This window comes from Odontesthes bonariensis, chromosome 9 (assembly GCF_027942865.1).
Source record: "Odontesthes bonariensis isolate fOdoBon6 chromosome 9, fOdoBon6.hap1, whole genome shotgun sequence".
Classification (NCBI taxonomy): domain Eukaryota; kingdom Metazoa; phylum Chordata; class Actinopteri; order Atheriniformes; family Atherinopsidae; genus Odontesthes; species Odontesthes bonariensis.
The window spans coordinates 9496506-9522570 of NC_134514.1; the positions used below are offsets into that span (position 1 = coordinate 9496506).

Below are 26065 nucleotides of genomic sequence, written 5' to 3' on the forward strand. Positions count from 1 at the left end.
GCCGGATGTGGCCCGCGGGCCTTGAGTTTGACACCTATGCACTAAAAGGTCGAAACGAGTGTGCTGAAAGACGTTAAACGTCGTTTCCAAACATTTGAAGTAAAGACCGTAACAGAAAAGATAAAACCAACAATACAAATCATTAGAAATAAGAAAATAAAATCTTCTTTAAGAATATAATGTGTCTTAATGTAGTTTTTCCATAAAAACCTACATGTTAAAGCAACACTAGAGACATTTGTGAGCCTTATACTATAGTTACATTTAATTTAGCTTATTTTTTCACTATTTCATGGGAATATATAAAGAAATGAGGGGTGGCGTAAGACTTTTAAACAGTACTGTGCTCTATCTTTATGTTTGTTTGTCTTTTCCTGGTCTTTAGTGGCTGATGTTTCCAGAGTAGAAGTGGGAACAAAATGCAATTCACATCAAAGCACAGAAAGGAACTGAAATGCTTAAAAAAAAAAGACAAACAATCTTTCATTATCACAATCTGTATTTATCAATTCAAAGAAACAACTGTACAGAGCCAATGATTCGCAGTTGGTTCTGATCATTTTATACATTATTGGTTCATTCATTCACCTTTTTCCATGTTGGTAGTTTGTGTCGCCCCGGTATGTTACAGTGATTGTATAGTGGAGAGATGGGACTTCAAGACATGCACAGCAGTACTGAAATAGAGACAATGTCTTTCATGCAACCTCTTTGTCCTGTCGTGTTTGTGTGGAGGTGTGGATCAACCTGTCCTGTGGTACAAATCAATGGTCACACTTCACCACAGACTCAGAAAAGTTCAACACAGCAGAGACAAGGGGCAGTTTTCCCAGCATCGCCATTGATAAACGGGTTTTCTCTCTTTCTTTACTTTTATTTTTTACAGAAAATATTTCTGAGCAAATATATTGGTACATTATCAGGTTGCTGTAGGCAGGCGTACAGAGAGAGGCAGGCTGAGGGCAGATGGTCAGACAGTGGTGCTCGGGACTCCTGGAGGGCAGAAACCGTGGCAGCGGATCAGCTGAAACACCAAAGTATTCTCAGGTTTTACTGCTTCGTCTTTGGCTGGTGTCAAAACGTCCACTTCTACACGGAGCACGTTAAATTTGGGAGCGTCTCCTGCGTCGGTTCAAGCAAAAGTCGACATCACAACCGTTTCTTGAACCGCTTTCATCTGCTATCTGAAGACACCTTTATAGTTGCTTAGATTATGTCGAGACAACATTGTGCTTTCTTTATCTTTATGCAGAAATGAACAGGTCCATTTCGTCCAGATTGTTGTTTGCACATTGATCTCTCCCCACACCAGAAAACTGAAACCCCAACACGGTTTGATCCCACAAAGTACACAGAAACGTGGTTTAAGCCCTTTAACTGAATCTGTTTTATTAATATTAATTACTAAAAGTGTCATGGGAAGCTAATGGTGAACAAGATTCTTATGAGGACGGATCATTCTCTGTGAAAACTGGGTATTTTACAGATAGAAACCCTCCAATAAGTGTCATCATAGATAAAAAACTGATTGAACAGCTCATGCTCTTATCAATAAGTGTTTAAGTTTAGCAGCAATGATTGTCTTCAGAACACATAAAATGTCAAATAAATAAAATGATACTTAAGTATCGTCTGAGCCCTTTTGAAAGTCTAAATATTTTCTGATTATATCGTGCATTCAGGCAGTGTGTGTTCGTATGTGTGAGTACTAGATCGAGGCTGACTGTCGGTTGTTATCTGGAAGGTGAAACAAGTCGCAGCTGGATCAATAATGACCGTGATGCCTGCGGCTTCTGCTCTACTCCTGAGTGGTAACATGAAAACAGAGAAGTTACGGAGGATTCAACTCAAGAGTCAGAACAGTGTTTAAATGAGGACTGCAACTAATAATCAGGAAGGCTCTCATGGTCAAATCATTAATAAATTGGTTTATATAAGAAAGAAGAAGTCACTGAGGATGTTGTCATGTTACGTCTGACATCCACAGATCGGTTTATCATGTCAAACACAAGAGAATGATGGGATTTTTTTGGTTTAAGTGATGATTAATTGATTAGAAAACAACTCGTCTCGGCTGACATTTAATCACCAGAGCATGGAGAAGAAAATAAAATCCACTCCAGCTCGTCTCGGATTGGACGACTGATCCTGCAAAGTCCGCAGACTGCTACGTGTCACGGTGAAAATTTAATTTGGATTCGATGCCCCTCAGCCGGATCCCCAACACCACTGACCATCTGAGCTCAGCTCTGCAGCAGGCCGGCGTCCCTAGTGCAAAGAAAAAGTTGCATAAAGTCTCAATGCTACCATGGACATCATCATCAACAGCATAAATCCCTGAACACATCCTCATACAATCCTCATAAATCAGGCTCCATTTTACTGCATACTACTGAGTGGTTTTGGTGTACAAGATGCGACATCTGAAAACTGAAGTGTCTTTATGTCAGTGGCTGAATGGCAACGCATCTGTTTAAAATCATGATTTCACCTTTGATCAAGGCGCAGAAAGCAAGCGTCCTCTTTTCTTTACCGCATTAAGGACTTTTTATGAAACGCTGATCGAAACGGAAACATTTCCAACAACAAAGCTTCAGGTGTTTTATTTGTTACGTCTTGGGCTGACAGGCCGACGTGAACAAGATGCACACAGGCAGGCTCATTCAAAGCATCAGCTTTAGGGTTTCTGAACCAAATCTGGACATCTGTGTCGATGTTTAACGTGTTTCTCACCATAACACAGTAAAATGGTTCGTCATGTATTCGGTTAGGTGTACCCTGCTGATTCTGCCTCGTGTGGATTTCAACTGAAGCGAAAAGTGATTAATACGCTGCTCACACCCTAATCTGTCGGCAGATTACTGCTCTGTGTCACTATGTGGAATTTATGCTCATATGGAAAATTCATTTCTGCTTGCTGTCTCCAACGTGCATGTAAATGACTGCATTGAACTGACATTTACATCTGAAACACATGTATTAAAGTGATAAACAGAAATGAGGCCAGCAGGTAAAGATAAATGTTGACGACGCTGATAGAAAACCTGAAAAAAAAGATTTAAAAAAAAGATCTCTTATAGTTTTAATCAGTAGTATTTTCATTACAAGCTTAAACTGATCATTTGCCCATACAAATAAAGATATAAAGGACATTCTGAGGGCTTTATTAATTTAGAAATTATCATAGATAATAAAAATAAAAGCTGCATAACATTTATTCAAAGTCCAACTGAAATCACAGGTTTCTGTTTGCGGTTGAAAATCCTTCCAACATTTTATCGGTTAAAGAAATAAAATGGTCAGATTGGCCGGCAGTCTTAGCTCTGTTCCTGGCAGCAGGAGGATGACGGATCGAGAAAATAAACTCGAACTGTGGCGTCGAAGCTGTGGCCGCTCAGGGAGCACGTTTAGCGCTAGTCTAAAATACTTTAGTGCTAGTCTAAAATACATGTGAACATGTTACTCTGACCAATATGCTACAAAATAAAGCTTCTGGAATCCAGACTAACATAACCAGACAGACTGACTCACTCCAGCATGAAACTGGGACTGAAAATCAGCCCACGTGTCAACTCACAATCACATGAAGCATGTCCGGACTGTCGCTCTGCTCTAATAAAATCCTGATTTTATAACCGCAGCCTCATCAGAGGAAGCTCGAAGCAGCCGGATGTCTCGAATGTTTCCTCAGAGTCTGTCCAACTAAATAAGCCAGTCGAGCCGTGACCGTCGCTCATCTCTGGCTATCTCTAAGATTGCTGCCTTTCATGTGGGTGACCTGGGGTTCAAATCCCACCTTTAAGAGGTACAACCCCCAGTACGGGTACTCTGGCGAGACCGCTTTACACGACCTGTGTACCTGGGATATGAGTTTAAGTTGCTTTGGATAAACAGTGCGTGTTTTCAAAGCAGTGGTCTTGAATAGTTAAAATAAAACACCGTCTTAAAAGGAGCCCAATGAGTCAAAGACGACGTGGCTGGAAAAAGCGATTTAAAAATCGAGGCCTTTGTGAGACTGTAACGATGAAGAGAAACCTTCAACTACCCAGAACTTCTCCTGGACTTTCAAACTTAACCCTTTAAGTTTCTTTGAGTATGTCTCAAAAACAGATATTCATGCAAACAACTGTGCATGTGACTTTCAGTTGGACTTAAAGTAAAAAAAATGACAGATAAATGAATCCAAAATAGCAGAACTGCAGTGAGGATACAGTAGCAGTGATGCTGACTCAGCGTTCACACCTGAAATGTAGTTTTGTTTTGTAGGATTTTAACTGCCGTCTGAACAGACTGGCCCATCGGCCTCCACAGTTGCTGCTGCGAAATATTCTCCAGCGTGATTTACCAGCCTATCGCACTCCGAAAGTCATTGTTTTCATGTCGTTTATGGCTTTGTGGTGAATTTACAGAAAACAGTATCATTGGGCTGCAAAGACGAGCTTCTTTAGACGCGCGGTCGATTCCTCTCCAGGCAAGACATGCAATCTCTCAAAGTTTCCCCCCCACTGTAAATATTTGGTTAGTTTAATTCTTTTTTTTCCTTTTTTAACATTTTTTTTTGTTCACATCCTAATGCATTTTGTGTGTGCGTGAATCCGTGCGCCTATCTTTGCGTGGACCGGTTTTAGGACCGACCTCCGCGTTAGAATCGGGTTTAGAGGCAGGATCGGGGTCGGGCGTTCAGTTTGTGGGGAACAATGAGGGGTCTTCACGCAGATAGACGTAAAAAAAAGTGCGTGGATCTGCGCTGTGGAGCGGATGTTTCTGGAAGACTGAGGTGACATCTGAGGGGGCGAACGTATGATGGTAAGCAAACACACCAGCATAAATAACCTGAGAGCTATGGAGACCCTGGGAGCGGAGAGCAGCAGCACACACACACTCGTACGATTCCGTATAAAAACAGATGCAACAGATTTGTGTGAGTAAATCAAAGAGAATATCCAAGCAGAAGTTTGATGTTGTTAGAGAATAAAAGAGTAGATGAGGCCTGTTTTCTACCCCGAAGGCCTCATTCATTAAAACATGCCAGATGCAGATTTTGTGCTTATGACCAAAGCCAAACGTGATTTACGAAACGCTGATTTTGATGGCGAAACGAGCAGGTTACGATGAGGTTCAAGTATTTTGTTAGAGATATCAAAATGTAAATCTTAGCCTCTATAGTTTCTGTTTTATTTCTTAACCAAAGAAAAAATAAATGACATTTTAATGAATGAGGCCCCTGGGAACCAGAGTTTTTAACTCCTCTGTGCACAGCTGTCACAGAACATCTGTCTATACAAAAATAACATAAGAAATCCTCCAGAGAAGAATCTTTAATCCTAAAAAATAAGTTCTATATGAAAAAAGGGAGGCTGCGTAAACACGTAAAATATAATGACGGGTCTGGATTTGAAACCTTTGGCTTTACTTATTTCCGTAGTTTTCTCTTTCAGAGGCTCCTCACTCTGGTCGCCTCCTCTACTCTTCTCTTGTCTTCAACCACCAACTTCCCAAGAATCAGCCCAGAGCTGGAGTCCGGCTTGTTAATGGAAATAAAACCAGTTTAAATTCCTCTTTTTCTTTTTCGCGGCTGGCCCTCCAGACGGATGGGGATGAAATGGGAGAACACGGTCAACGTAAAAAGTCTACCTCTGTCTGTGAAACATTTTGGCATTATTTCATTCTCTTTCGATTTCCGAGGAGTAATAAGACAAAGTGCGGGATGTCTCAACTTACCAACAGACAGATAGATACAGTAGATAGGACAAACAGACAAGAGTTACACACAGTTATAGCTCATCTCATAGAAAAAACCAACATGGAACAGGATGAGCTACGTTATACCGCGCTACCAGCGAACAGCCTTCGAACTAACTTGATGCGTGTCCCGTTCCCCTCGCCCGTTTCCGTGACCCGGGGTTCAGCAGCTCAAAGCTCCGCCCTCTGCAGCTCTCGGAAACAGCCATCGGCGGGGCGCCGGTGACTCGTGTTTTTCCAGCAGAGACACAGACGAGAGAGAGAGGAAGAAAGATGTCTTCTGCTCCGAAATCAAATCCGTCCTGTCCGTCCAATGAGTGAGCCGGGGTCAGTTTCCCTTTCCATCCAAACACAGCTGCTTGGTTAACGTGCTGGAGGCGGAGTGAATGAGGAGGGCGTTCGCCACCTGTCCGTGGCCCCGCCTCCCATCTAAAGTTCATATACTTCAGTCACAACCGATCCGTCAACCCGCTCACTTTTTCTTACTGGACTTCTCAGAACGTTTTGCGTCCGACTTCTCCGACCGTTCTCCTCTCTCCCGCTCCTTCTCCTTCTCTTTTTCCGCCCGCTCGATTCGGTCCGCCCGGTCTGAGCGCTCGCCGCCTCGCTCTGACCTGTTGTCCGCCTTGCTGCCATCTTGCCGCGTCCCTTCGTCAGTGGATGAGGTAGTTGGTTGGGGCTGACCCCATTTGGCAATCTCCTCGTGCTCCGAAATACTGTTGGTGATGTTGGTCACCCACGCCTTGAGGTCGTCCTGTGATGGGAGCGGATGTCAGCTGACTGAGGACTGAGCTGAGGTTTATGTGTGAAATGGGTGTCTAAGGCTGTGTTCGAAACCGCATACTTCTCCTACTACTCATACTAACTTTTTGAGTTAGTATGCGAGTTCGTGTAAGCGAGAATTTCCCGGATGCATACTAGATTCTCTGAAATGTTGGGTATGCATCATGAGGTTACTACTCATCCTCAAACTACCCAAGATGCAACGTAACGTGACGTCGCCGATCGTCATTTCCTGTCAAAACGGCAGTTTCAAGCTTGCTACAACGAGGGTAGGTTCACTTCCTGTTTTCAAACAAAAGCACCAATTGTATCGTAACGGCTTTCCCTATGATAAAAGCCAACGGGTATTTTATTTTGTGAAAATAACCGGAAGTGCGTTGCTCACTACGGCTAGCTTTAGTAGCGCCGAATTCGTGGGGAAAAAAAAATTGTAAATAGCCGGTATTTTGTCAGATTTTCAACACGTTGGGGATCTAAACGACTACTTTCTCGCCAGAAAATGTTTCAAATGTTGCTAAAGTTTACAGAGTTTGGAGCTTAAGAGAAATCAGCTTCAGGCCGGCTGATTTCGGCTCGGGCAGGAGCGAAATGCATTGTGGGTAAACGCTCTGCATACTGTCTGATCGATGAGTATGCAGTATGTAGTATGGGAGTATGCAGTTTGCAAGTATATAGTATGTAGTATGCGGTTTCGAACACAGCCTAAGTGTTGACAAATGCTCCTTTTTGTTGAATCATAAGGTTTGGAAAAGAAAACGTCTCACCTCATCTTTTGCATGAAACAAAAACTCACTGCCATCCTTCGTCCTGCAACGAGAGAAAAGAAGTTCAACTTCTTTCAACAATGTGACCAGAGGATACATTTACAGGAGCTTTAAAGCACCGCTGGATAAGATTCAGGTTCACATGGTGAACTTCAACATAAAAAGGAGAAACATTTTTATAGGAGGGAGTATTCAGTCTGTTTTACAGCACAAACACAGCGTAGTACATTAACTCAGAACTTGTCCCTGTAACATACTTCTGTGGGTTTTGGGGTGTTTTCATTTGTGTCTGAGGGCAAAACTGGTAAAAAAAAATCCAGGAATTGACATTTTATCACTCCGATTATCACTATTTACGGCCTTGTTGTCACAATCGGAGGAATTTCATTCTGTAGCCTCACAGCTGCTTCTCACGCCACAGAGAAACATGAAGAAGTCATCGTCAGCCCCATTTTAGTGAGATCAGAGATTAACGTCTCAGTGCTCCGTCTCCATGTTGATTCTGAAGCTAAAAATGTTGTGTTGACAAACAGTAAAAACTATTCCTGGTGTACAACTTAAAGTTAACAGGTTGTATGAGCTATTGTGGATATTAGACCTGAGATTACTGAGACAGAAAGACAGGAAAACTCTGGGAATACTCAACCAATTAGAAATATTCTGCTCTGCAAGGTCCGGCCCAAAGGGTCAGGTACTCTCAAAAGTACAACCTCCCTTCCATGACCCTTTTTGTACCTGAAATTTACTGTTTTTAATTAAATTTTTAATTTGAAATTACCTGGAAATGCATTCTAATTTCTGGCTCACCTGCTCAGACCCATTCATATAAATTCTGCTGCCTGAACCAAGATAGAATCATGTGCTGCTCGAGCTGCAGGTAACATGGTTGTATTCACACTACATGGTAAAACCAAGCGTGAATTTACAATCATAGATTTATAACGACCAGTCTGAAATAATCAGTATAAAAAGAATCTGGGCTACTTTCCGAGACTTTGATGAGGTGCTCCACCAGCATGATGAGTAAACTGAACTGGACGGGTAAAATCAGTGGTGCAATGCATCAAAATCACTTATTTTGTTCGTTTAGATGCATTTAACTACACAAAATAAAACTTCTGTAAAACATTAAAGAGTTACAGTCTCTGTGTCTGAGCAATGGATCAATCTGCCAGGAAGGAAAACAAAGCAACATACAAAAGAAAACAAGGAGGACAATTACTATCCAAACCTCTACTGTGTACTGTTGACCGATTAAAAGCATCAGAAGCATCAGCACAGATGACCCAAAAGGTTGTAAATAGCACATCTGCAAAGTCTCAGCTGCTTTACGCGGACATGGACGAGCGTGGACCCGGCTTTAGCTCTCAGTCTGTGGTTACTTCCAGAGTCTGGCTGACAAACCCCTTCAGAGGTAAATAACTGCTATCATTTCTGTAAGACGCACTGCAAACTGCACCACAGGGCTTTTAAAATAGCAGTGTAGGTTAAATAAGACCTGGACTTAAACACTCAGTGTATTTAAGTCCAGGTTGAAGACACGCCTATTTTCAGCTGCATTTGAATAAAGCTCCAAATCTGAAGCTTGTGTTTCAAAACTTAATCACATTTTAACTTCTGATTTTATCTGATTCTATCTATTGTTCTTATTTCTTTCTTTTTTGTTTAAAATCTAAATCGTGCTTTTTATTTCTACTGTTTTAATGTATCTGTGAAGCACTTTGAATCGCCTTGTAGTTGAATTGTGCTGTACAAATAAACTTGCCTTACCAGTCACTGTCTGTTTGTTACCAAAGTTAAACGAGACGTGATCTGGATTTGCCCTCATGATAAAACTGATGGAGCTGATCTGTTTCGAGCTAAATTCAGTGTCAAGTTCTGCTGCCATCTTAGGCCACATTTACACATAGACGGGTATTTAGAGAAACGAATATTTCCCCCCCTCCGTTTTCAATAATAACATCGTGCACACAACATCGTTTTCGAAAAACTTGTCATTTACATCAACCCGCATAAATACGCCGTCAAGCGCCATAATAACTATGCCAAACCTATTGTGTAGGGAAAGGAATAAAGCCATGCAAGCCAATCAAAATCCTCAGAATCGAGGACTTTCCTCATGTGAAGGAGGAGATAACGCGAGCAAACATCACAACAAAACTGAAGGCAGTAAGAGGGAAATATAGACAGTCAGTGGATACTGGACGCAGGAGCGGCCACGGAAGAGTGGTGCTCCTCTATTTTGAACTGTGCGAGCAGGTTTGGGGTGGCAAATGCAATAAGGCCAGAATCGTTTGCACAAACGTAAAAATTAGTAGAACTTTAACATCATCCATGATAATCCTGATCAGTAGCCAAACAAACTGTAAACATAAGGCGCTCGCATGCCGTTAAGCATTTTCTGGCGCATAATGTGACGTTTAAGAACCTAAAACGCCGTTTCTCCCAGTTGACACGGCAACACATAACCGGCGTTATCAGAAATCTCCACTTTGGCCGGAGGTTTTAGAAATAATCTGTTTCTGTGATAAAAACGGGGTTTTGGTGTAAATGAGAGGCCAAACCGCAGGAAAATATCTGCGTCTTCCTATCGTGTAAACGGGGCCTTAGTGACCGAGCCACGAGAAGTGGGAACAATCCTCCACAAATATCAAAGGTGAAAGCAGAAAAGGAAAAAACGAGCACGACACGAAGCGTTCCTCACTTCAGCGTGAAGACGTTCTTCTTCTTCTTGTAGCCGTTGGTGACGTCGCAGTGGCAGTGGGACAGGTTGAGCAGCGGCTCGTTGTTGTAGGACGCCGTGGTGTTCTTGGCATCCTTGTAGAAACCCAACTCCCCTTTGTTCAGCACGCAGTAGAGGTTGACCCATGACCTGCTGTGGTGTGGGTAGGCAGGAGGGGAGGGTGGAAGTGAGGAGCAAGGGGGAGGGGAAGGTGGGGAAGTGGAGGTTGGGGGGAGGAGGAGGGAGGGGGGACATTGCGAGGCATCAGGAAGAGCTGCAGAGTCACTGCTGCTAAGCTAACACCTCACTCACCTGACCAGAGCAGACAGGTAGGTAGGCGGGATGGACCAGCCCCAAGAAGGGAGGAGGAAACACACTGCTGAACAAACACAGATGATCGCACGAACACACGGATGACCAGACGGAGGAGGTGGGGATGGAGGGATGGGGAGGGAGTCTACGTACAGTCTGTGTGCGTCTGTGTGAGGCTTATGCGTGACTTACCTTGGAGGAGACAAGAGGAGCAGCCAGAAGCACAGAGGAAGAGAGAGGATAAAGAAGAAGAGGAGTTTGGTTAAAGGTCATTTTTGGCAACATCACCAGTTAAAAGTCCATCCATCCATGCTGCTTTTCCAAACTCTGAGAGCGTGACTACATGCACAAAACATTTCAGTCAGTACTCTGCAAAGCGTTCAGGCATTTCACACGTTAATAATCTGAACCATGAGAGAATCCGTTAACAGTAGAAAACTATCCCCCGCCCCACAAAGAAGGAGACAGTCTGACATAAAAAGACCAGCTACCTTAAAAAAAACTCTGCGCCTCTGCTTTTCACTGAAGTTTTTCCAATTAACTGATAAATCAACACTATCAGTGACATTTTTTATTTGTAATGCCTGAAACATTTGCAAAATACTGTAGGTATTATTCAGAGTGAACTGTGTGTGCAGCTTAATATCCTGATATGATAAACTTTAATGAACGACAGAAACAGAATTAGGAACAACAGGTGCATGTGATAAAGCGTCTACATTGTGAATATTGGCTCCATTATTATTATTATTATTATTACAGCAGAGTTACATTTAAAGGGGACAGAGAGCTCCTCAGGAAAAAAAATAATCAAGTATTCTTGAATTTGGTGCAAAAACTAGCTCCTCCGATCTGAAGTCTCAAATTCAGTTTTTAGATTTTCATGAGCAAGAACTGGATCTGACCGGGAACCAATCACAGGGTAGCCCCGCGTTAAAGCTCAATCTGCTTCTATTCAAGTCAAAATGTGAGTACAACTTAACAAATTAACATTATGCTTCATCAAGGAACGCTTAAAGCCAATGATTGAGACGTAGTACTTTTATAAAGTAAGCTTTTAATGAGCTCTTTGGCCTTTTGTCCACACGAAAATGCGGTTTTGTGGGATTGAAAAGGAACCTCCTGGAAACAATTCTTCTTGTCTTCTGGCTCAGACCGGGCACAGAAAGTGAGTCACTTGCAATCTTTGGCAGGTCAGAAGCAGCTGGAAAGGTTTCCAAATCTTCTCTTAAACAAGCAAATCAAATTATAAACTTTTTAGTACGTTAATGGAAACTTGTTTCTGTTGAATAAAGGTTTATTCAAAGTGTTTTCACAACACGAAAAGAGAACGATGACCACAGTTTGTGTCACTTTCTCAGTGGCTTTAACATCACTTATCTACAGAATTTAAACAAGGATTTTAACACCTGCTTGTTTAAAATGGATATCTGAAGGTTTCTCTCTGATAAATGTTGGTTTTCGCTACATAAAGTGCCCTGCAATGCCCCATGATTCGCATTTTTCAGCTATTCAGAACTGGTGAGTACAGAAATACTCTTATGACTCATTAACTAGAGTGGACGTTTTCCACATGCACCATATCCAAAAACTCTTTGTTATTCTCAGTGTTACCAGAATATTAATGTGCACATCAACTTATGTAACAGAGACAAGTTGAATCTCAAGCCTTCCTTAAGGGGCTAACTGTATTCTCTTTCATTCTCTGTGTTTAAACAGAGGGCATAAAATCAGCCTCACGAGGAGCAGTTTGCAGATTCACACTTGTTTCGAGCCATTCAGGATTAAGCTTTACCTTGCAATGTACATAACAGGACATGTACATATGACACACTCATCCATTGCCTTGAGTGGGACTCATCCATTGCTGGACCTGGATGAGCTTTTAGCTGTGCGTGGTCAGCCCAGCCACCAGAGGGCAGTGAAGAGACAGACTTTGTCCCTGGTGTCTCTCTGCAGGAAGCAATGTGGTCATCTGTGGAGGTGGGGTAGTGTGTATATGTGTGTGTGGGTGGGTGGGTGAGTGTTTTAATGCAAGCTTGACCAGCAGCTCATCTTTCAGCTCCCACTGCAATCATCAGCCAGCCAGTCTGCTAGTGACCCAAACACCTCTGCTGTGTATTATTCTGTGGGCACGTGTTAGATCAGGTGGCATCGTAAGCGTCATGCATGAAGGTTTCTCATGCTGTATAACAATGGGCAATGACATTCATTAGATATTCAGCAGCTGTTGTGAGAATAACACTGGAGTCTTTTCCTAGCGTCACAACACATTGAAAACTGCCGTTTTAAATTTCTACGTCTTAATAACTCATCGAGAAACCGCTAAAATATGGACAAAGGCACCAAACAACAAACGTACAAACTGACTTAATCACTCTTTGTTAACTTTTTTCAGCTGAAACTTTGTTGAAGTAGCAACTTTTAAAGAGTAAGTGTGAACAGTGCCAGTGTCCGTCATGCACCTCTTCAACATGTCGCAGCCTCGGTCTCGAGTGAGTTAGCTTAGCATGCTAAAATAATGCCACTGTTGCCGTTGTCCAATCAGTGAACGGAACAGGCGGTGATGTCATGAGATGCAGACAAATATCCAACTATTTGGTTCAGAATAAACATATAACTAGCAGAGTCCCTTAACTGTGACACCCTCCTCACCTATGACCTTCATCATCTACTTCAGTTAATCATTATGACCCTGAACACCCACCTATTGGTGCTCTTCTTCAGGGTCTCGATGTCCAGCTTGCGGAAGAGGAAGCCCTCGTGGTGTGCTGTGTGTGTTGGTGGCTGGGGGACTGCTGGGCTGCTCTGGGCTGGAGCAGACCTGGACCTCCGTGTGGTCTCTCCCTGCTCTTTGGGACGTGGTCTGCGTCGTGGTTTGGGTCTGTCTCGAGCTCGAGGCCGGTCGGGACGGGAAGACTTTTCTGGTACCCCGTTGGGCACACGGGGCACCTCACCACGGGCCTGAGGGTAGGGAGGTTTGTGGTTGGTTTACACGTTAAAACTGCTCTTTCTTTTTTACTCTTTGCAATCAGAGAAGACTCTAAACTGTTTAAACCATTTAACTAGGCTGACTGACAGATCACATACAGTCTACACAGATGAGCCATAACATTATGAACAACTGGTTAATATTGCGTCGGTCCCCCTTTTACTTCTAAAACAGCACAGACGTCTGAAGGTGTACAGGTGTATCTGGCACTAAGCCATCAGTGGCCTCCATGTATGGAAGACTGAAACTGCCATAATCCGAGACAAATGTTTAAAAAAAAGTTTATGATGACAAATCAATACTAAAATTAAATAATAAATGTGGGACGAGCACAGCCACAGAGACCAGAAGCGTGGGATGCTAACAGTGTTAGCGGCTAGCTTAACATGCAGTCAGAACAGCGGCCTACAGTCTACATTTTTCATTCAAACTTGATAAAAAACAGCTATATTTTAAGGAGACCAATCGGCGACCAAGGAAACAGAAACTGTGTTTGTCTGCTGCATTAATAACACATCTGTATCGTAGTTTCGGTGGCGAAAGTACCGTTTTTACCCCTTTTGGTTTCAGGCACCACCTTCTGAAACGTGATCCGTGTAGTTTGATAATCAACCAAGAGGTGAAAAGATCAGTCCATTACACGCTGTAAGACCGCCCCCCCCACCTAATTTGCATAACGAAGAAGAAGGAATTAAAAATGGAGAGAGGGAAATTTAAAAAGAAAACATGGAGATAAATGGGCTTGGAGAAATAAAAAGGGGGACAAAATGCAAAGGGGAAACAAAAGAGAAGTAAATACATCTAAAAATTAAATGAAAAAATGTGTGGCGAAATCAAAATAACATAAAGAAAGTGATTATTTGGAGGGAATAAATAGCTCAATATGATGTAAATGGAATTAATACAAAAATGAATAAAAACCAATAACTGAGCAGCAAAGTAAATAAATAGCAACATTAACACAAATCAAAGCTGAAAAACGCATTTATTTCACATGCTATTCAATAACTTTTGCAAAAATTTCACATTTTTGATCATATAAACTCATTTATTCAGCCCATTAAATATTTTTGTATTTCTTTCAGATTATGGCAGTTTACGTCCTCCACATATAATCCAAAAATGCTGATTTTGAATGAGATCAGGACAATGTGGAGGCCAAGTCAACACAGCAGACTCCATTTTTGCTGTAAGCAGGAAAAACGGTGCAGCTGAAATAGGCCCCTGCCATCAGGAACATTGTTTTGCTCAATTATGATTTTCAGGTCGGTGGGTTGGTCAAAGGAACACCCAAATTAAAGGCGTCCCAGCAGAACATTGCCCAAAGCTTATCCCGTTAAGAAACCCATACGGTTATCCATAAGGTGTACAGAAACATGACTCAGCATACCGGGCCACCACCGCCCCATCGCCCAGTTCTGAAGCCACGAGAAGTGCAGCGTGAAGATGCTAACTATCCCAGTTTGGGCCTATATCCTTAATCCTACAGTGGTCATAATGTTATGGCCGATCTGTGTATGTTAGCCAACAAACCCACGTTTCTCTGTCTGGATATTCTGTCTCGAGTTGAAATATAAAAACAGCCACAAAATCTTCACACCTGTGCTGCTTCCCTTTCTTGCAGCTGCTCTACAATATCTGCCATGGTGGTTCTCTTTTCTCTGTGGGAAAAAATACCAATTAGAAAATCTGATTGGAATTCATATAAAAAGCACTGAGTGGTGAGTTTATTTTCCTGCTTGTAAGAGAAACCCAGCTGTGATGTCCAACCTAAAAAGAGAGCCCAGAACCTCAGAGGCTGTGTTCGAAACCGCATACTTCTCCTACTACTCATACTACTCATACTAACTTTAACTTTTTTTAAGTTCCCGGATGCATACTAGATTCGCCGAAATGTTGGGTATGCATCATGAGGTTACTACTCATACTCAAACTACCCAAGATGCAACGTAACGTGACGTCGCCGATCCTCATTTCCTGTCAAAACGGCAGTTTCAAGCTAGCTACAACGAGGGTAGGTTCACTTCCTGTTTTCAAAACAAAAGCACCAATTGTATTGTAATGGCTTACCCTATGATAAAAGGCAACGGGTATTTTATTTTTGTGAAAATTACCGGAAGTGCGTTGCTCACTGCGGCTAGCTTTAGTAGCGCCAAATTCGTCGGAACAAAATTGTAAATAGCCGGTATTTTGTCAAGTTTTCAACACGTTGGGGATCTAAACGACTACTTTCTTGCCTGAAAATGTTTCAAATGTTGCTAAAGTTTACAGAGTTTAGAGCTTAAGAGAAATCAGCTTCAGGCCGGCTGATTTCGGCTCGGGCAGGAGCGAAGTGCATTGTGGGTAAACGCTCTGCATACTGTCTGATCGATGAGTATGCAGTATGCGGTTTCGAACACAGCCAGAGTCTCACCCTCCTGCGGAGCGTCTGTCTGAGTGCTCCCTCCCAGTGTCGTGCTCACTGGACTCCTGTCTGTCCAGCCGGTGCCTGTCCCGCTCTCTCCGCCGGCCCTCGTGGCCCCCGTGGCTCCCGTGGCCCTCTTGTTCGCTAGACGTTTGCCTCTCTAAAGTCCGTCTTTCCCGCCTCTCCGCATGTTCCCTCCACACCTCCTGAGGCAGCTCGTCCCGGCGTGCCTGAATCAGCTGTTCGCTGGACAGCTGCCGCTCTAACTTGTGGTCCCGGGGATGTGCGTGCGTCTGGACCTGAGGCTCAGCGTGGCCAAACACATCGGTCCTGGATCCCCGGGGCCCTCTGGTGGGCTCGCTGTGCAGGCGCTCCCGGCTCGGCTCCTGGAGCACCACCTCTGCCATCACCGCCACCTCTGCTCTCTCTGTGCCCATCTCCCCCATCATCACGTCCTTTTCCCGCCCCCGTACCCTCTCCAGCCGGCTGGCCACCAGCAGCGGCGTCACGGCATCGTCCAAGTGTTTGATTTTGGGTTGCCGTAGATACGGGGACGATTTCCCCTCTTGCTCCCTCAGCGCCTGCACTGGCTGAAGGTGACACATCGTTTTTGGGGCCTGGTCTCTCACCGTGCTGACGCTTTCTCGCATCTGGTTGGCTGAGACTAGCATGGCTGCCGTGGCGATAGATGCAATTGACGAGGGAGCTGGCTGGCCCAGCCCTGCGGCCACGCCCACTACGCCCCCGTGCCGGGCCTCCAAGGTTTGGCGGTAACTGGCGCCATTCAATACAGGGGTGTAGTTGGCGACTGTTGACCCCAGTCGCCGCACCACAGACGATGGGGAAGGTGTCGGCGTGGCAGGCGAAGGAGACGGAGGGGAGCTAGCTTCATTCTGTTCGTAGATAGTCTGCCTCATGACGGGGGAGATCGGGAGGCGGGGGAGAGTGGATGGAGTGGGTGAGGCATCTAAGGGGTCCAGGAAGACTTTACGACCCAGGAGAGGCGTTGGGGGTAGTTTACTTTGCTCTGCTTTCAGCTTCTCCACCTGGACAAACAGAAACAGAAACGGCTTTAAAATCTCTTCCTAAATCAGCAGCTTTTAGGCAATAATTTAGGTATATCAGAACTTAACCCTAATCCCTGATAGGGGACATTTTTGTCCACTTGGGGTGTACTTTCTCCTCTAATTTCACACTGGAAATAGTGATACTCATCATATTTTGTCCAGTTGTGCATTTTTGACTATTTTTTCGAATTTCAAACACACATCATATACAATGCAATTTATCAGGCATAGCAAAAAAATTAAAAATCCCTAAAAATCAATGTTGTTGCTGATCATTGACATATCCCAGACCATAATTATCCCTACTCAATAATTCCACTTTGCATTCCATATTTTGAAAATACTGGCACCTAAAGGCTTAAAATTTGGGTTAAAAAGTTCAAATTGGCATCAAAAGGGTTACATTTTTGAAAATAATTGAAAACTTGGTAATTATGATCAGGATACAGGGAATAAAAGATTTATGAAAAAAATATTCATATATGATGTTTTTAGGTCGTTTTAAAAGGGGACAAAATGTCCCCTTTTCAGAAATTAAGGAGTTTTTTTTTTTTTTAAATCAGACATGGCAAAAAAAATGAAAAATCCTTAAAAATCAATGTTGTTGCTAATCATTGACATATCCCAGACCATAATTATCCCCGCTCAACAATTCCACTTTGCATTCTATATATTGAAAATATAGCAGTTTTTGTGTTTTTTTTTTTTTTTTACAGAAATTGAAGTTTACATCATATAAACCAGTATTTAAAGGGTTCAATTTTTGAAAATAATTGAAAACTTGGTAGTTATGATCAGAACTGAAGTGAAATAAAAGATCTATGAAAAAAAAAGCAGAAAAAAATATTAACATATGATGTTTTTAAGTTGTTTTAAAAGGGGACAAAAATGTCCCCTTCTCAGAAATTAAGATGTGTTTTTTAAATCAGGTATGAGGGTTAAATGTAGACACTGATTCAGGCCTTGTATGCATTTGTACAGTGGTGATGATGATGATTACCGTGGTCAGCCGTCGCAATGAGCTAAATCGCTCTTCCCAGGTGGCAGCAGCTTTACGGAAGGCTTCGTGTCGACGAATCAGCTGCTCCACCTCATCTACACTCCCGCCCAGCTCGTTGCTGCTGATGAACGGCTCCTGAGCTGTCAACCATGCCTCTGCCACCACGGCCTCCTGGGCAAACTGATGTACCTCCAACACTGAGGGGCAGGAAAGATACGAGAAGAAGTTTCAAAAGGAAGTACGTTAACTTCTCAATTCATCAATTGTTCTCCCCTTTTGTATTTTTCTTTGTGTTTATGCACAGTACGGACAAAAGTCTTCACCCACCCCTCAATTCTTTAGATTTAGCCTTCAGACTTTCTTTTTTCTTTTAAAGTGGTCTTGATCAATAGTTCTTCAGGCTTTCTGAAGGTCTTTCAAAGTTTTTCTTTGAACATTTGCTGCTTTTTCACTCATTTTAAGTCCAATCCTTGTACCTGATCATTTAACACTGACCAATAAATCATTAAAGCTTTAAAAAGGCTCCTAACTCAAGGGATGAACCAGTGTTGTGTCGACACATAACAGACAACTTAGCAAAGAACCTGTGTTAAATGATATCTTTAGGCACTTTGTTACCAGCAGCCTGTCACACAGACACATCATTTGTTCATTTCTTTAGTTTCCTCTATGAAAAACAGCAAAGATAACACAGTGTGACAGACAGAAAACAGGATTTCTGCAGCAACAAGGTGATTCCCAAAGAGCTGTTAGCTGAAAACTTGGCATATCTCAGCATGGTGTGCAGTGTGTCCTTAAAACATTTGAGGAAACTGGACAAGTGGAGGACAGAAGAAGAAGTGTCAGGCCTAAAGAACTATCTACAGCAGATGAACAGGATCTGAAAGTGATGTCCTCAACATGTTCTGCTTTGATGAGTGAAAGATGAGGATTTTGGGGCCATGTCTGTACTCACACTGCTGCAGCATTTCCCAGTGCTTGTCCCACTTCTCAGTCAGCTCATGCTGCTTGGCAATCACCTTGTCCAGCCGCTCCTTAATCTGAGATTTAAAAGCAGAAACATCAGACTCAGGCCCGGTCAGTTCTCTTTTCTGGTCCGTGACTGAAAAATGAAGATGCTGATTAACAGATAAAAGTGCTTCCAAGAGATTTGGACCCTCTCAAAAAGATTCATTTCATTTTGGAAAAATGTGACGTTTTCATTGCAATGTAGTGATCCAGTTACAACGATGAGGATCTCACCTCCTCAGCTGCAGGGTTTCTAGCAGCCAGCAGAGTTTTCCCCATCTCGATACACTCCAGAGTGCTCTGACTGCGAGCCTCCACTTCGCTCTTCAGGCTCTGGTGATAGTTCATCAACACCTCAACTGAGGACACGTCCCTGCAGGAGCCACAGAGCACACAGGACGTTAGCTCACCGGAGACAAACACCAACACCTGCTTGGCTTTTAAAGGGATAGTTCGCCTCTTTTGACATGAAGCTGTATGACATCCCATATTAGCAATACCATTTATGAACATTTTCTTACCCCCTGCTGCGTCCTGTGAGCAGAGTTCCAGCCTCGTTTTGGCGTTGATGAAGGTAGTCCGGCTAGTTGGCTGGGGTCACAAAAATAAAACGTCTTGCTCCTCAAAACAATATGCGTTCAAAAGAGTAATACATTTGCATCACAAAATCGTTCACCAAAAAAAGTCAGACCTCACTATCGCTCGGCACTATTTTCTCTCCCTTCGTATCACTGCCTGCTGTGTAGACCAAAGTACAGACCGAGCAGCAAACACTGTAACAGGTGTGGCTATTGGCAGGTGGCTGAACACATTGATATGAAGGTAGAGAGAAAATAGTGCCAAGCGATTGTGAGGTCTGACTTTTCCTGGTGAACGATTTTGTGATGCAAATGTATTACTCTTTGGAACGCATATTGTTTTGAGAAGCAAAACGCTTTATTTTTGTGGCCCCGGCCAACTAGCCGGACTACCTTCCTCAACACCAAAACTCAGCTGGAACTCTGCTCACAGGACGCAGCAGGGGGTAAGAACATGTTCATAAATGATATTGCTAGTATGGGATGTCATACAGCTTCATGTCAAAAGAGGCGAACTATCCCTTTAATACTGTGCAGCTGTACCAACTCTGAGGAGAGAACATGGAGGCTGGTGTGTATATTCTGTGTAACTACCTGGGCTTTTCTCCTGCGCCTATCTGACAGATGATGGACTCCATCCACATGATCTGATCTCGGACCATGCTGAAGAACCGCAGCTTGTCCGTCTCCGTGGTGATCTGCACTCGACATTCCTCGCAGGACGTCAGCAGCTCTTTCCAGTATTGCATCACTTCGTGCTCGCGACACGCGATGGTTTCGGCCTTCTCGCCGGCGTACACCGTCCTCAGCTGGGCCGCACTCTCCTGCAGCTGACGCACCTGACAAAGCAGGAGGGCAGATTTTTAGGAAGAAGCTACACTGAACAGGACAGAGGGCAGAAATTTAAAAAAAATAAAATGGAAAGAGCAAGGGTTTGTTTTCCAAATGACGCACAAGACACAGCTGCTGTGACGGCTGTGTTTACTCAGAGCACGATGGCACAGGCTGTGACACCACAGTTACACAGAGCAGCTGTGCTTTTGCATCGCTTCGAGTGAAATGCACCACTTCTGTCAACCAGGTGCATAAAATCCAGATAAAGCAAAAGGAGTGAAACAACAGTTTTTTCATGATGATGACAAACTTGGACTCACACAATTTTTTTTCAAAGGATTTTAAAAAAGGGAGAACATACAGTACTTTGTAAAAGTCTTGATTCAGCCCTCTTTTCTTTATATATTACCTTCCAAGCAGCCAGACTTTCTTGTTATCTTTTAAAGTGATCTCGAGCAATAGTTCTTCAGGCTTTCTGAAGGTCTTTCAAAGTTTTTCTTTTGCTGCTTTTTCACTCACTTTCAGTCCAATCCTTGTTCCTGACCATTTAACACTGACCTTTAAATCATTAAAGCTTTAATAAGGCTCCTAACTCAAGGGATGAACCAGTGTTGTGTCGACACATAACAGACAACTTAGCAAAGAAGCTGTTTTAAATTGTATCTTTAGGCACTTTGTTACCAGCAGCCTGTCACAAAGACACATCATTTGTTCCCATTTCTTTAGTTTCCTCTATGAAAAACAGCAAAGATAACACAGTGTGACAGACAGAAAACAGGATTTCTGCAGCAACAAGGTGATTCCCAAAGAGCTGTTAGCTGAAAACTTGGCATATCTCAGCATGGTGTGCAGTGTGTCCTTAAAACATTTGAGGAAACTGGACAAGTGGAGGACAAAAGAAGAAGTGTCAGGCCTAAAGAACTATCTACAGCAGATGAACAGGATCTGAAAGTGATGTCCTTAAGAAAGAGGAAAAACTCCAGCAAAGACCTGACACAGGAGCTGAGAGATGCATCTGGACCTTCAGCTGATCCATCTGCTGTTGGCCCAAGCCTCATCAGAAATGGGCTCCATGGAAGGGTGGCTGTCAGGAAGCCGTTCTTAAGGAAGGGAAACAGGGAGAAAAGGCTGAGCTGTGCCAAAGGACACAAGAAGTGGACTGAAAATCAGTGGCAGCAGGTCTGATGGAGGGATGAATCCTCCCCAGAGCCCGGAGCTCAACATTACTGAAGCAGTGTGGGATCATGTTGGCAGAGAACGGAACAAAAGGCAGCCCACATCCAAAGAAGAGCTTTGGGATGTCCTTCAAGAAGCCTGGAGAACTATTCCTGAAGACTCCTTAAAGAAAGGACAGAAAGCTCGTCTAAGAGGGTTCAGGCTGTTGGAGAATAAAGGAGCTCAGAGCAAATATTTACTTTAAAGCTCACAATTCTACAAACTCAACACAGTTGAATTAAATGAATATTGGAGCAGGTCATCTGTTCATGTGTGAGCTGGCACCTGTGTGACCAGCAGCTGTATGTCCTGTTCGAAGCTGTGCAGCAGTCTCTGCAGCGTGCTGGTGTTGGCAGTGCTGCCCTGCCGAGCCCGAACCTCTGGCAGCCTCCGATGTTTGTCCTCAATCTGAGCCAAAACCTTAAAAAAAGGACACAAGGTAGGGCAGACAAGTATGTGCATCTGTTTAGAGGCGAGAAATAGTGAATAAATGTATTTATGTGTCGTTTTGAGCCTGAGCTTTTTCTCACCTCTCGACAGTCGGAGAAGAACTTGTGCAGCTGGTGTGAGGCAGCAAGCATCTGCGCACGGGTCTCCATGAGCTCCAGCAGATCCGCCCACGCCTCATTCACCCCGTCCTTCCATTCAGCTATGGTGGCGGCCTCCTGGTGGCCGTAGTCTATCAGCTCGTCCACCATCTGATTGACGGCCGTCACGCGCTCTTGACCCACACTTCCCGTCTCCGTTGCAAACTCTGTAAACTTTTCCTGCAGGACCTGGAAGTGCAGCAGGAGTTGGAAGATCACTGGTAAAAAAAAAAAAAACTCAGTTGAAATCAAAGCCTGTCCGTCTGTCGGCCCACTTACGGTGACATGCTCGTAGTCTTGACCCAGTTCAGGCGAGCTGGCGACCACTTCCCTCTGAGCGATCCACTGCTCCAGCTCATCCACCTCCCTGTTGAGCTGATAGAGCCAGTACTGCTGCTCCAGGCGGCTCTTTCTCTCCTCCACCAGGTCCTTCAGAGACACGTACAGACGGTCTATCTGCGCCTGGCGCTTGCTGATCTGCTCACTGTGGCGGAGAGGACAAAAACACTCGGGTCAGCACAAAAAAAACTGGGAAAGTGCATCCTGAGAGGATGTGGCACTGGTGCCTTATTCATCTTAAGATCTTTTCAGAGCATTAATTTGTTAAAAAGTCATTTTTACATTAAAAAATCTTTATAATGGGATCACATATAGGGAAAATTAGGTGAATGTCTCTAATTAAGATGTCTTAAAACCTCTGTTAGAGCACGTGTGTTCAGTCTGTTTTCCAGACTCACCAGTCTGGATGCCCCATCTCCAGCAGCTGGCGACACTGCTGTGACAGCAGGCCGATGGTCTCAGCGTAGTCCTCGATGGTCTGTTCCAGGACCAGGTGTTTCTTCAGTAATTGCAGAGTGCTCGGTTCGTCCTGGTGCGAAGAGGAAACGACACACAGGCGCACCTTTATTGGCATTTCTCTTCCAATGACGTTTTCTTTACATAATGATTCAGTCGGCATACGTTTGAAATTTCAAAGACGGATAAATTCACCTTTCCCTTCTCCTCGTTCATCATGTGCAGCTCCTGTTCACTCAGCCAGGCTTCAACCTCGGCCGTATCAAAATAGTACTGCTGGGCCTGGTACATGGCATCCAGGATCAGCTGTCTCCTCTCGGTCTCGGCCCAGAGAATATTCCACAGCTGGGCCAGCTGGTCGTGGCCGGCCCTGGCGCAGTCGGCCTCGGGGCTGCGTATGGAGGCAATGATCCCGGCTCTCTCCAATACGTCCTCGATTCTGCTCCTGTGGCCCTGCAGCTCCCTCTGAAGTGTCTGCAGACAGTAACAGGAACCAGGCTTCAGTTACGTAATAAACTTAGCCTGAAGTTAGAAAAATGATCTGCTCAGCTTTCCGTACCTGGTTCTTCTTCATGAGCTGCTGGACGGCCTGCAGAGTAGAGCCATGCTCCTGAGATGTGGCCAGCGGGAGGCGTTCCTGGATCCACAACTGCGACACAACAGCATGCAGCGAGTGACCATTTTGTAATGTTCAAAGTTTCTTCTACAACTTTTCCTTCACTGTATCGTGCACTAAAAAAGCTGTAAACTTTATTGTTCGACATGGATCGTTGTGCGATGCGGCCTTAAATAAGCGCTACTGCTAGCGACTGCTAATGTTGGCGCTCCTCAGAAGCCTCTAAAGTGACGTGGCTGATCTTTTTCTCCGTCTGAATCCCCTGATTTCATAACTTACTGAAAAAAGATGTACAGCAACCATATGAAAAACTTCAGTTTGCATGTGAGCTGCAACAATGTGGCCCATAGAGGCTCTAAAGCTAGTTGTTTACCAGTTGTTAATTTAACTTTAGTAATATCAATTCATTATCAATCTGTAGAAAATGGTGATATAAATAAAGCTGCAAGTCGATTTTTCGTGTGGTTGGATACGCAACAATAAAGATATGTCAGAGGTGTGGAGAGAGATGTTGATTTTAACACGTTTTCTACCCTAAAACAACAAACTTTGCTGACTGTAACTAAATATTTGGGTGCAGGTAAGCGGGCAGAAAGAGAAGGGGAAGACATGCAGCAAAGGGCTCCAGGACGGGATTGTATCGAGGAACAACAGCCTCTGCACAAGACTGTAAAAACACTCCCTGTTTCCATTAAAGTGAAGTTCTGTAGTTGGCTCACAGCCATCTGACTCACAATCTCGTCCTCCAGATCTCGCCCAACTTGATGAACTTCCTTAGACGCCAGCAGGATGCGTCGTCTCTCCTTCAGTGGCTCGATCAAACGCACCATCCTGGCTTCCACGGCAGACTGTCGCCCAGCAACCGTCTCCTTGATCTGCGTCTGCTGTGGGATGGAGGATGCCTGCACCTGGAGTTGACCCACCTCCTTATACCACTCCTCCATCTGGGTTTCCATGGTCTAAAGGCGGAGGAAGATGGTGGAGGAGAGGTGCAAGTTATCAAAACACAGAGACGGAGATTTAGGCAGGTAAACGGTAGTAAAGGGAGTAAACCTAACCGTACAGTTAGGCTCAGTAGAATGTCTTTATTTACCAAAAGATGGACATGAAAGCAGAGATCAGAACCCAAAAGACCAAAGAAATGCTGGTTGACAGACATGAAGGTTAGTGAAGGTTACTGTACCCCTTGCCAAGATGAATGGTGGGTAGTGGAGTTTGGTTTGAAGTGAGGATGAAGCAGTAAAGCAGTGCTAATGGCGGCCTGTTAAAGGAAGCTGTAAGCGGCATGCTGTGGGAGAGGAGAGCGAGAAATGTCTGGTGAAATGATGAAGAAAGGAAAGGATGAAGCTGTGTGTCAGCCCGGGTCAAACGCCTCCAAACCATCACACCGGATGAGGGTCAAAGACCTTCATCCCAAGATCACATGAACAGAAAAAGTGAGCGTTTTACAATATGAAATTAATTAAAGATTAAGTTATTGGTTAAACAAGAAAACTTCTTGGCAAGACCTTTGAAAGTGGTTTAATTCCAAAATTAAACCCAAATTAAGCACCATCACCAACACAGTTTTATGGTTTTACACTGTACAGGATGCTAAATGTAAACCTTATGTCACACAGTGTCATTATAAATCTGACAAAAACTGAGACAAAACACAGAAGCAGTGTGTGAAAAACTAAGTGAACCCCCTAATCCAACCAGCTTCAGCAGCAGTGAGTTGCAGTGATGGTTTTTACGTTATCAGTCTCTCTCACACGGCTGTGGAGGACCTTTGGCCACTCTTCTCTCCAGCGCTGGGTTAGGGCCCTCCTAACTCCTAGCCCTCCACCACCGTGCTTGACAGCTGGTGTGAGGTGTTTGTGCTGATATGCTGTGTTTGGTTTCCCCCAAACGTGCTGCTGTGCATTATGAGCAAACATCTCCCCTTTGGTCTGGTCTGTCCAAAGGACATTGTTCCAGAAGTCTTGTGGTTTGTTCAGATGCAGCTTTGCAAACCTAAGCTGTGCTGCCATGTTCTCTTTAGAGAGAAGAGGCTTTCTCCTGCAGCCCTTCCACACAAGCCATACCTGTTCAGTCTGTTTCTGACTGTGCTGTCATGAACTTTAACCTTTAACATGCTAACTGAGGCCTGCAGAGTCTGAGATGTAGCTCTTTGGGTTTCTGACCTTGGGGTGACCTTGCTGGGACGTCCACTCCTGGGAAGATTGACAGCTGTCCTGAATGTTTTCAGCTTGTGAATAATCTTTCTCTCTGTAGAACGATGGACTCCTGATAGTTTGGAAACTATTGGAGTCAACAGTTGCTTCTCTAAGATCATTGCTGATGTCTTTCCTCCTTGGCATCGTGTTAACACACACCTGAATGCTGCAGACCAGAAAACTGACTAAACTTCTGCTTTTATAGAGCTGCTCACAGAGGTGATTTAAAACCTGGTACCCTGATACATAAAAACTCTTTTTTACACATAACTGCAGTCAGAATAGTAGTCAATTAACAGCCCAATAAACAGCTTTTAGGTAATGTTTACACATTTAATAAATTAATTGTACTGACTGTATGGTGATTTTAAACTACTTACTTAAATCAATTTGGGAACTGAGCTGAATCTGTGGTTCTTACAAGGTGAACTTAGATCACAAGATAAGT

The 26065-nt window shown here is 43.8% G+C and overlaps 1 protein-coding gene across 9 annotated transcripts in view; it reads right to left on the reverse strand.

Annotated features, from left to right (window-relative positions):
• Positions 1 to 489: 489 nt before the first annotated feature.
• Positions 490 to 26065, reverse strand: part of sptbn4b (spectrin, beta, non-erythrocytic 4b) — a 95819-nt gene continuing 70243 nt past the window's right edge. For 2 of the 9 annotated variants that reach the window (XM_075473023.1, XM_075473030.1), the window contains 17 exons: positions 24154 to 24378; positions 23363 to 23452; positions 22999 to 23277; positions 22746 to 22876; positions 22288 to 22492; positions 21952 to 22197; positions 21707 to 21841; positions 19967 to 20211; positions 19029 to 19167; positions 18742 to 18826; positions 17787 to 17983; positions 15729 to 16765; positions 14916 to 14976; positions 13031 to 13287; positions 9994 to 10164; positions 7290 to 7332; positions 490 to 6496 (listed from right to left, as the gene is read on the reverse strand). In XM_075473023.1, coding sequence (XP_075329138.1) covers positions 6215 to 6496; positions 7290 to 7332; positions 9994 to 10164; positions 13031 to 13287; positions 14916 to 14976; positions 15729 to 16765; positions 17787 to 17983; positions 18742 to 18826; positions 19029 to 19167; positions 19967 to 20211; positions 21707 to 21841; positions 21952 to 22197; positions 22288 to 22492; positions 22746 to 22876; positions 22999 to 23277; positions 23363 to 23452; positions 24154 to 24378 — 3828 coding nt within the window. In that variant the 3' untranslated portion in view covers positions 490 to 6214. Of the gene's footprint in view, positions 6497 to 7289; positions 7333 to 9993; positions 13288 to 14915; positions 14977 to 15728; positions 16766 to 17786; positions 17984 to 18741; positions 18827 to 19028; positions 19168 to 19966; positions 20212 to 21706; positions 21842 to 21951; positions 22198 to 22287; positions 22493 to 22745; positions 22877 to 22998; positions 23278 to 23362; positions 23453 to 24153; positions 24379 to 26065 lie in introns of those variants that run through there. The other 7 variants (XM_075473024.1, XR_012770292.1, XM_075473025.1 and 4 more) reach the window with 7 other exon arrangements.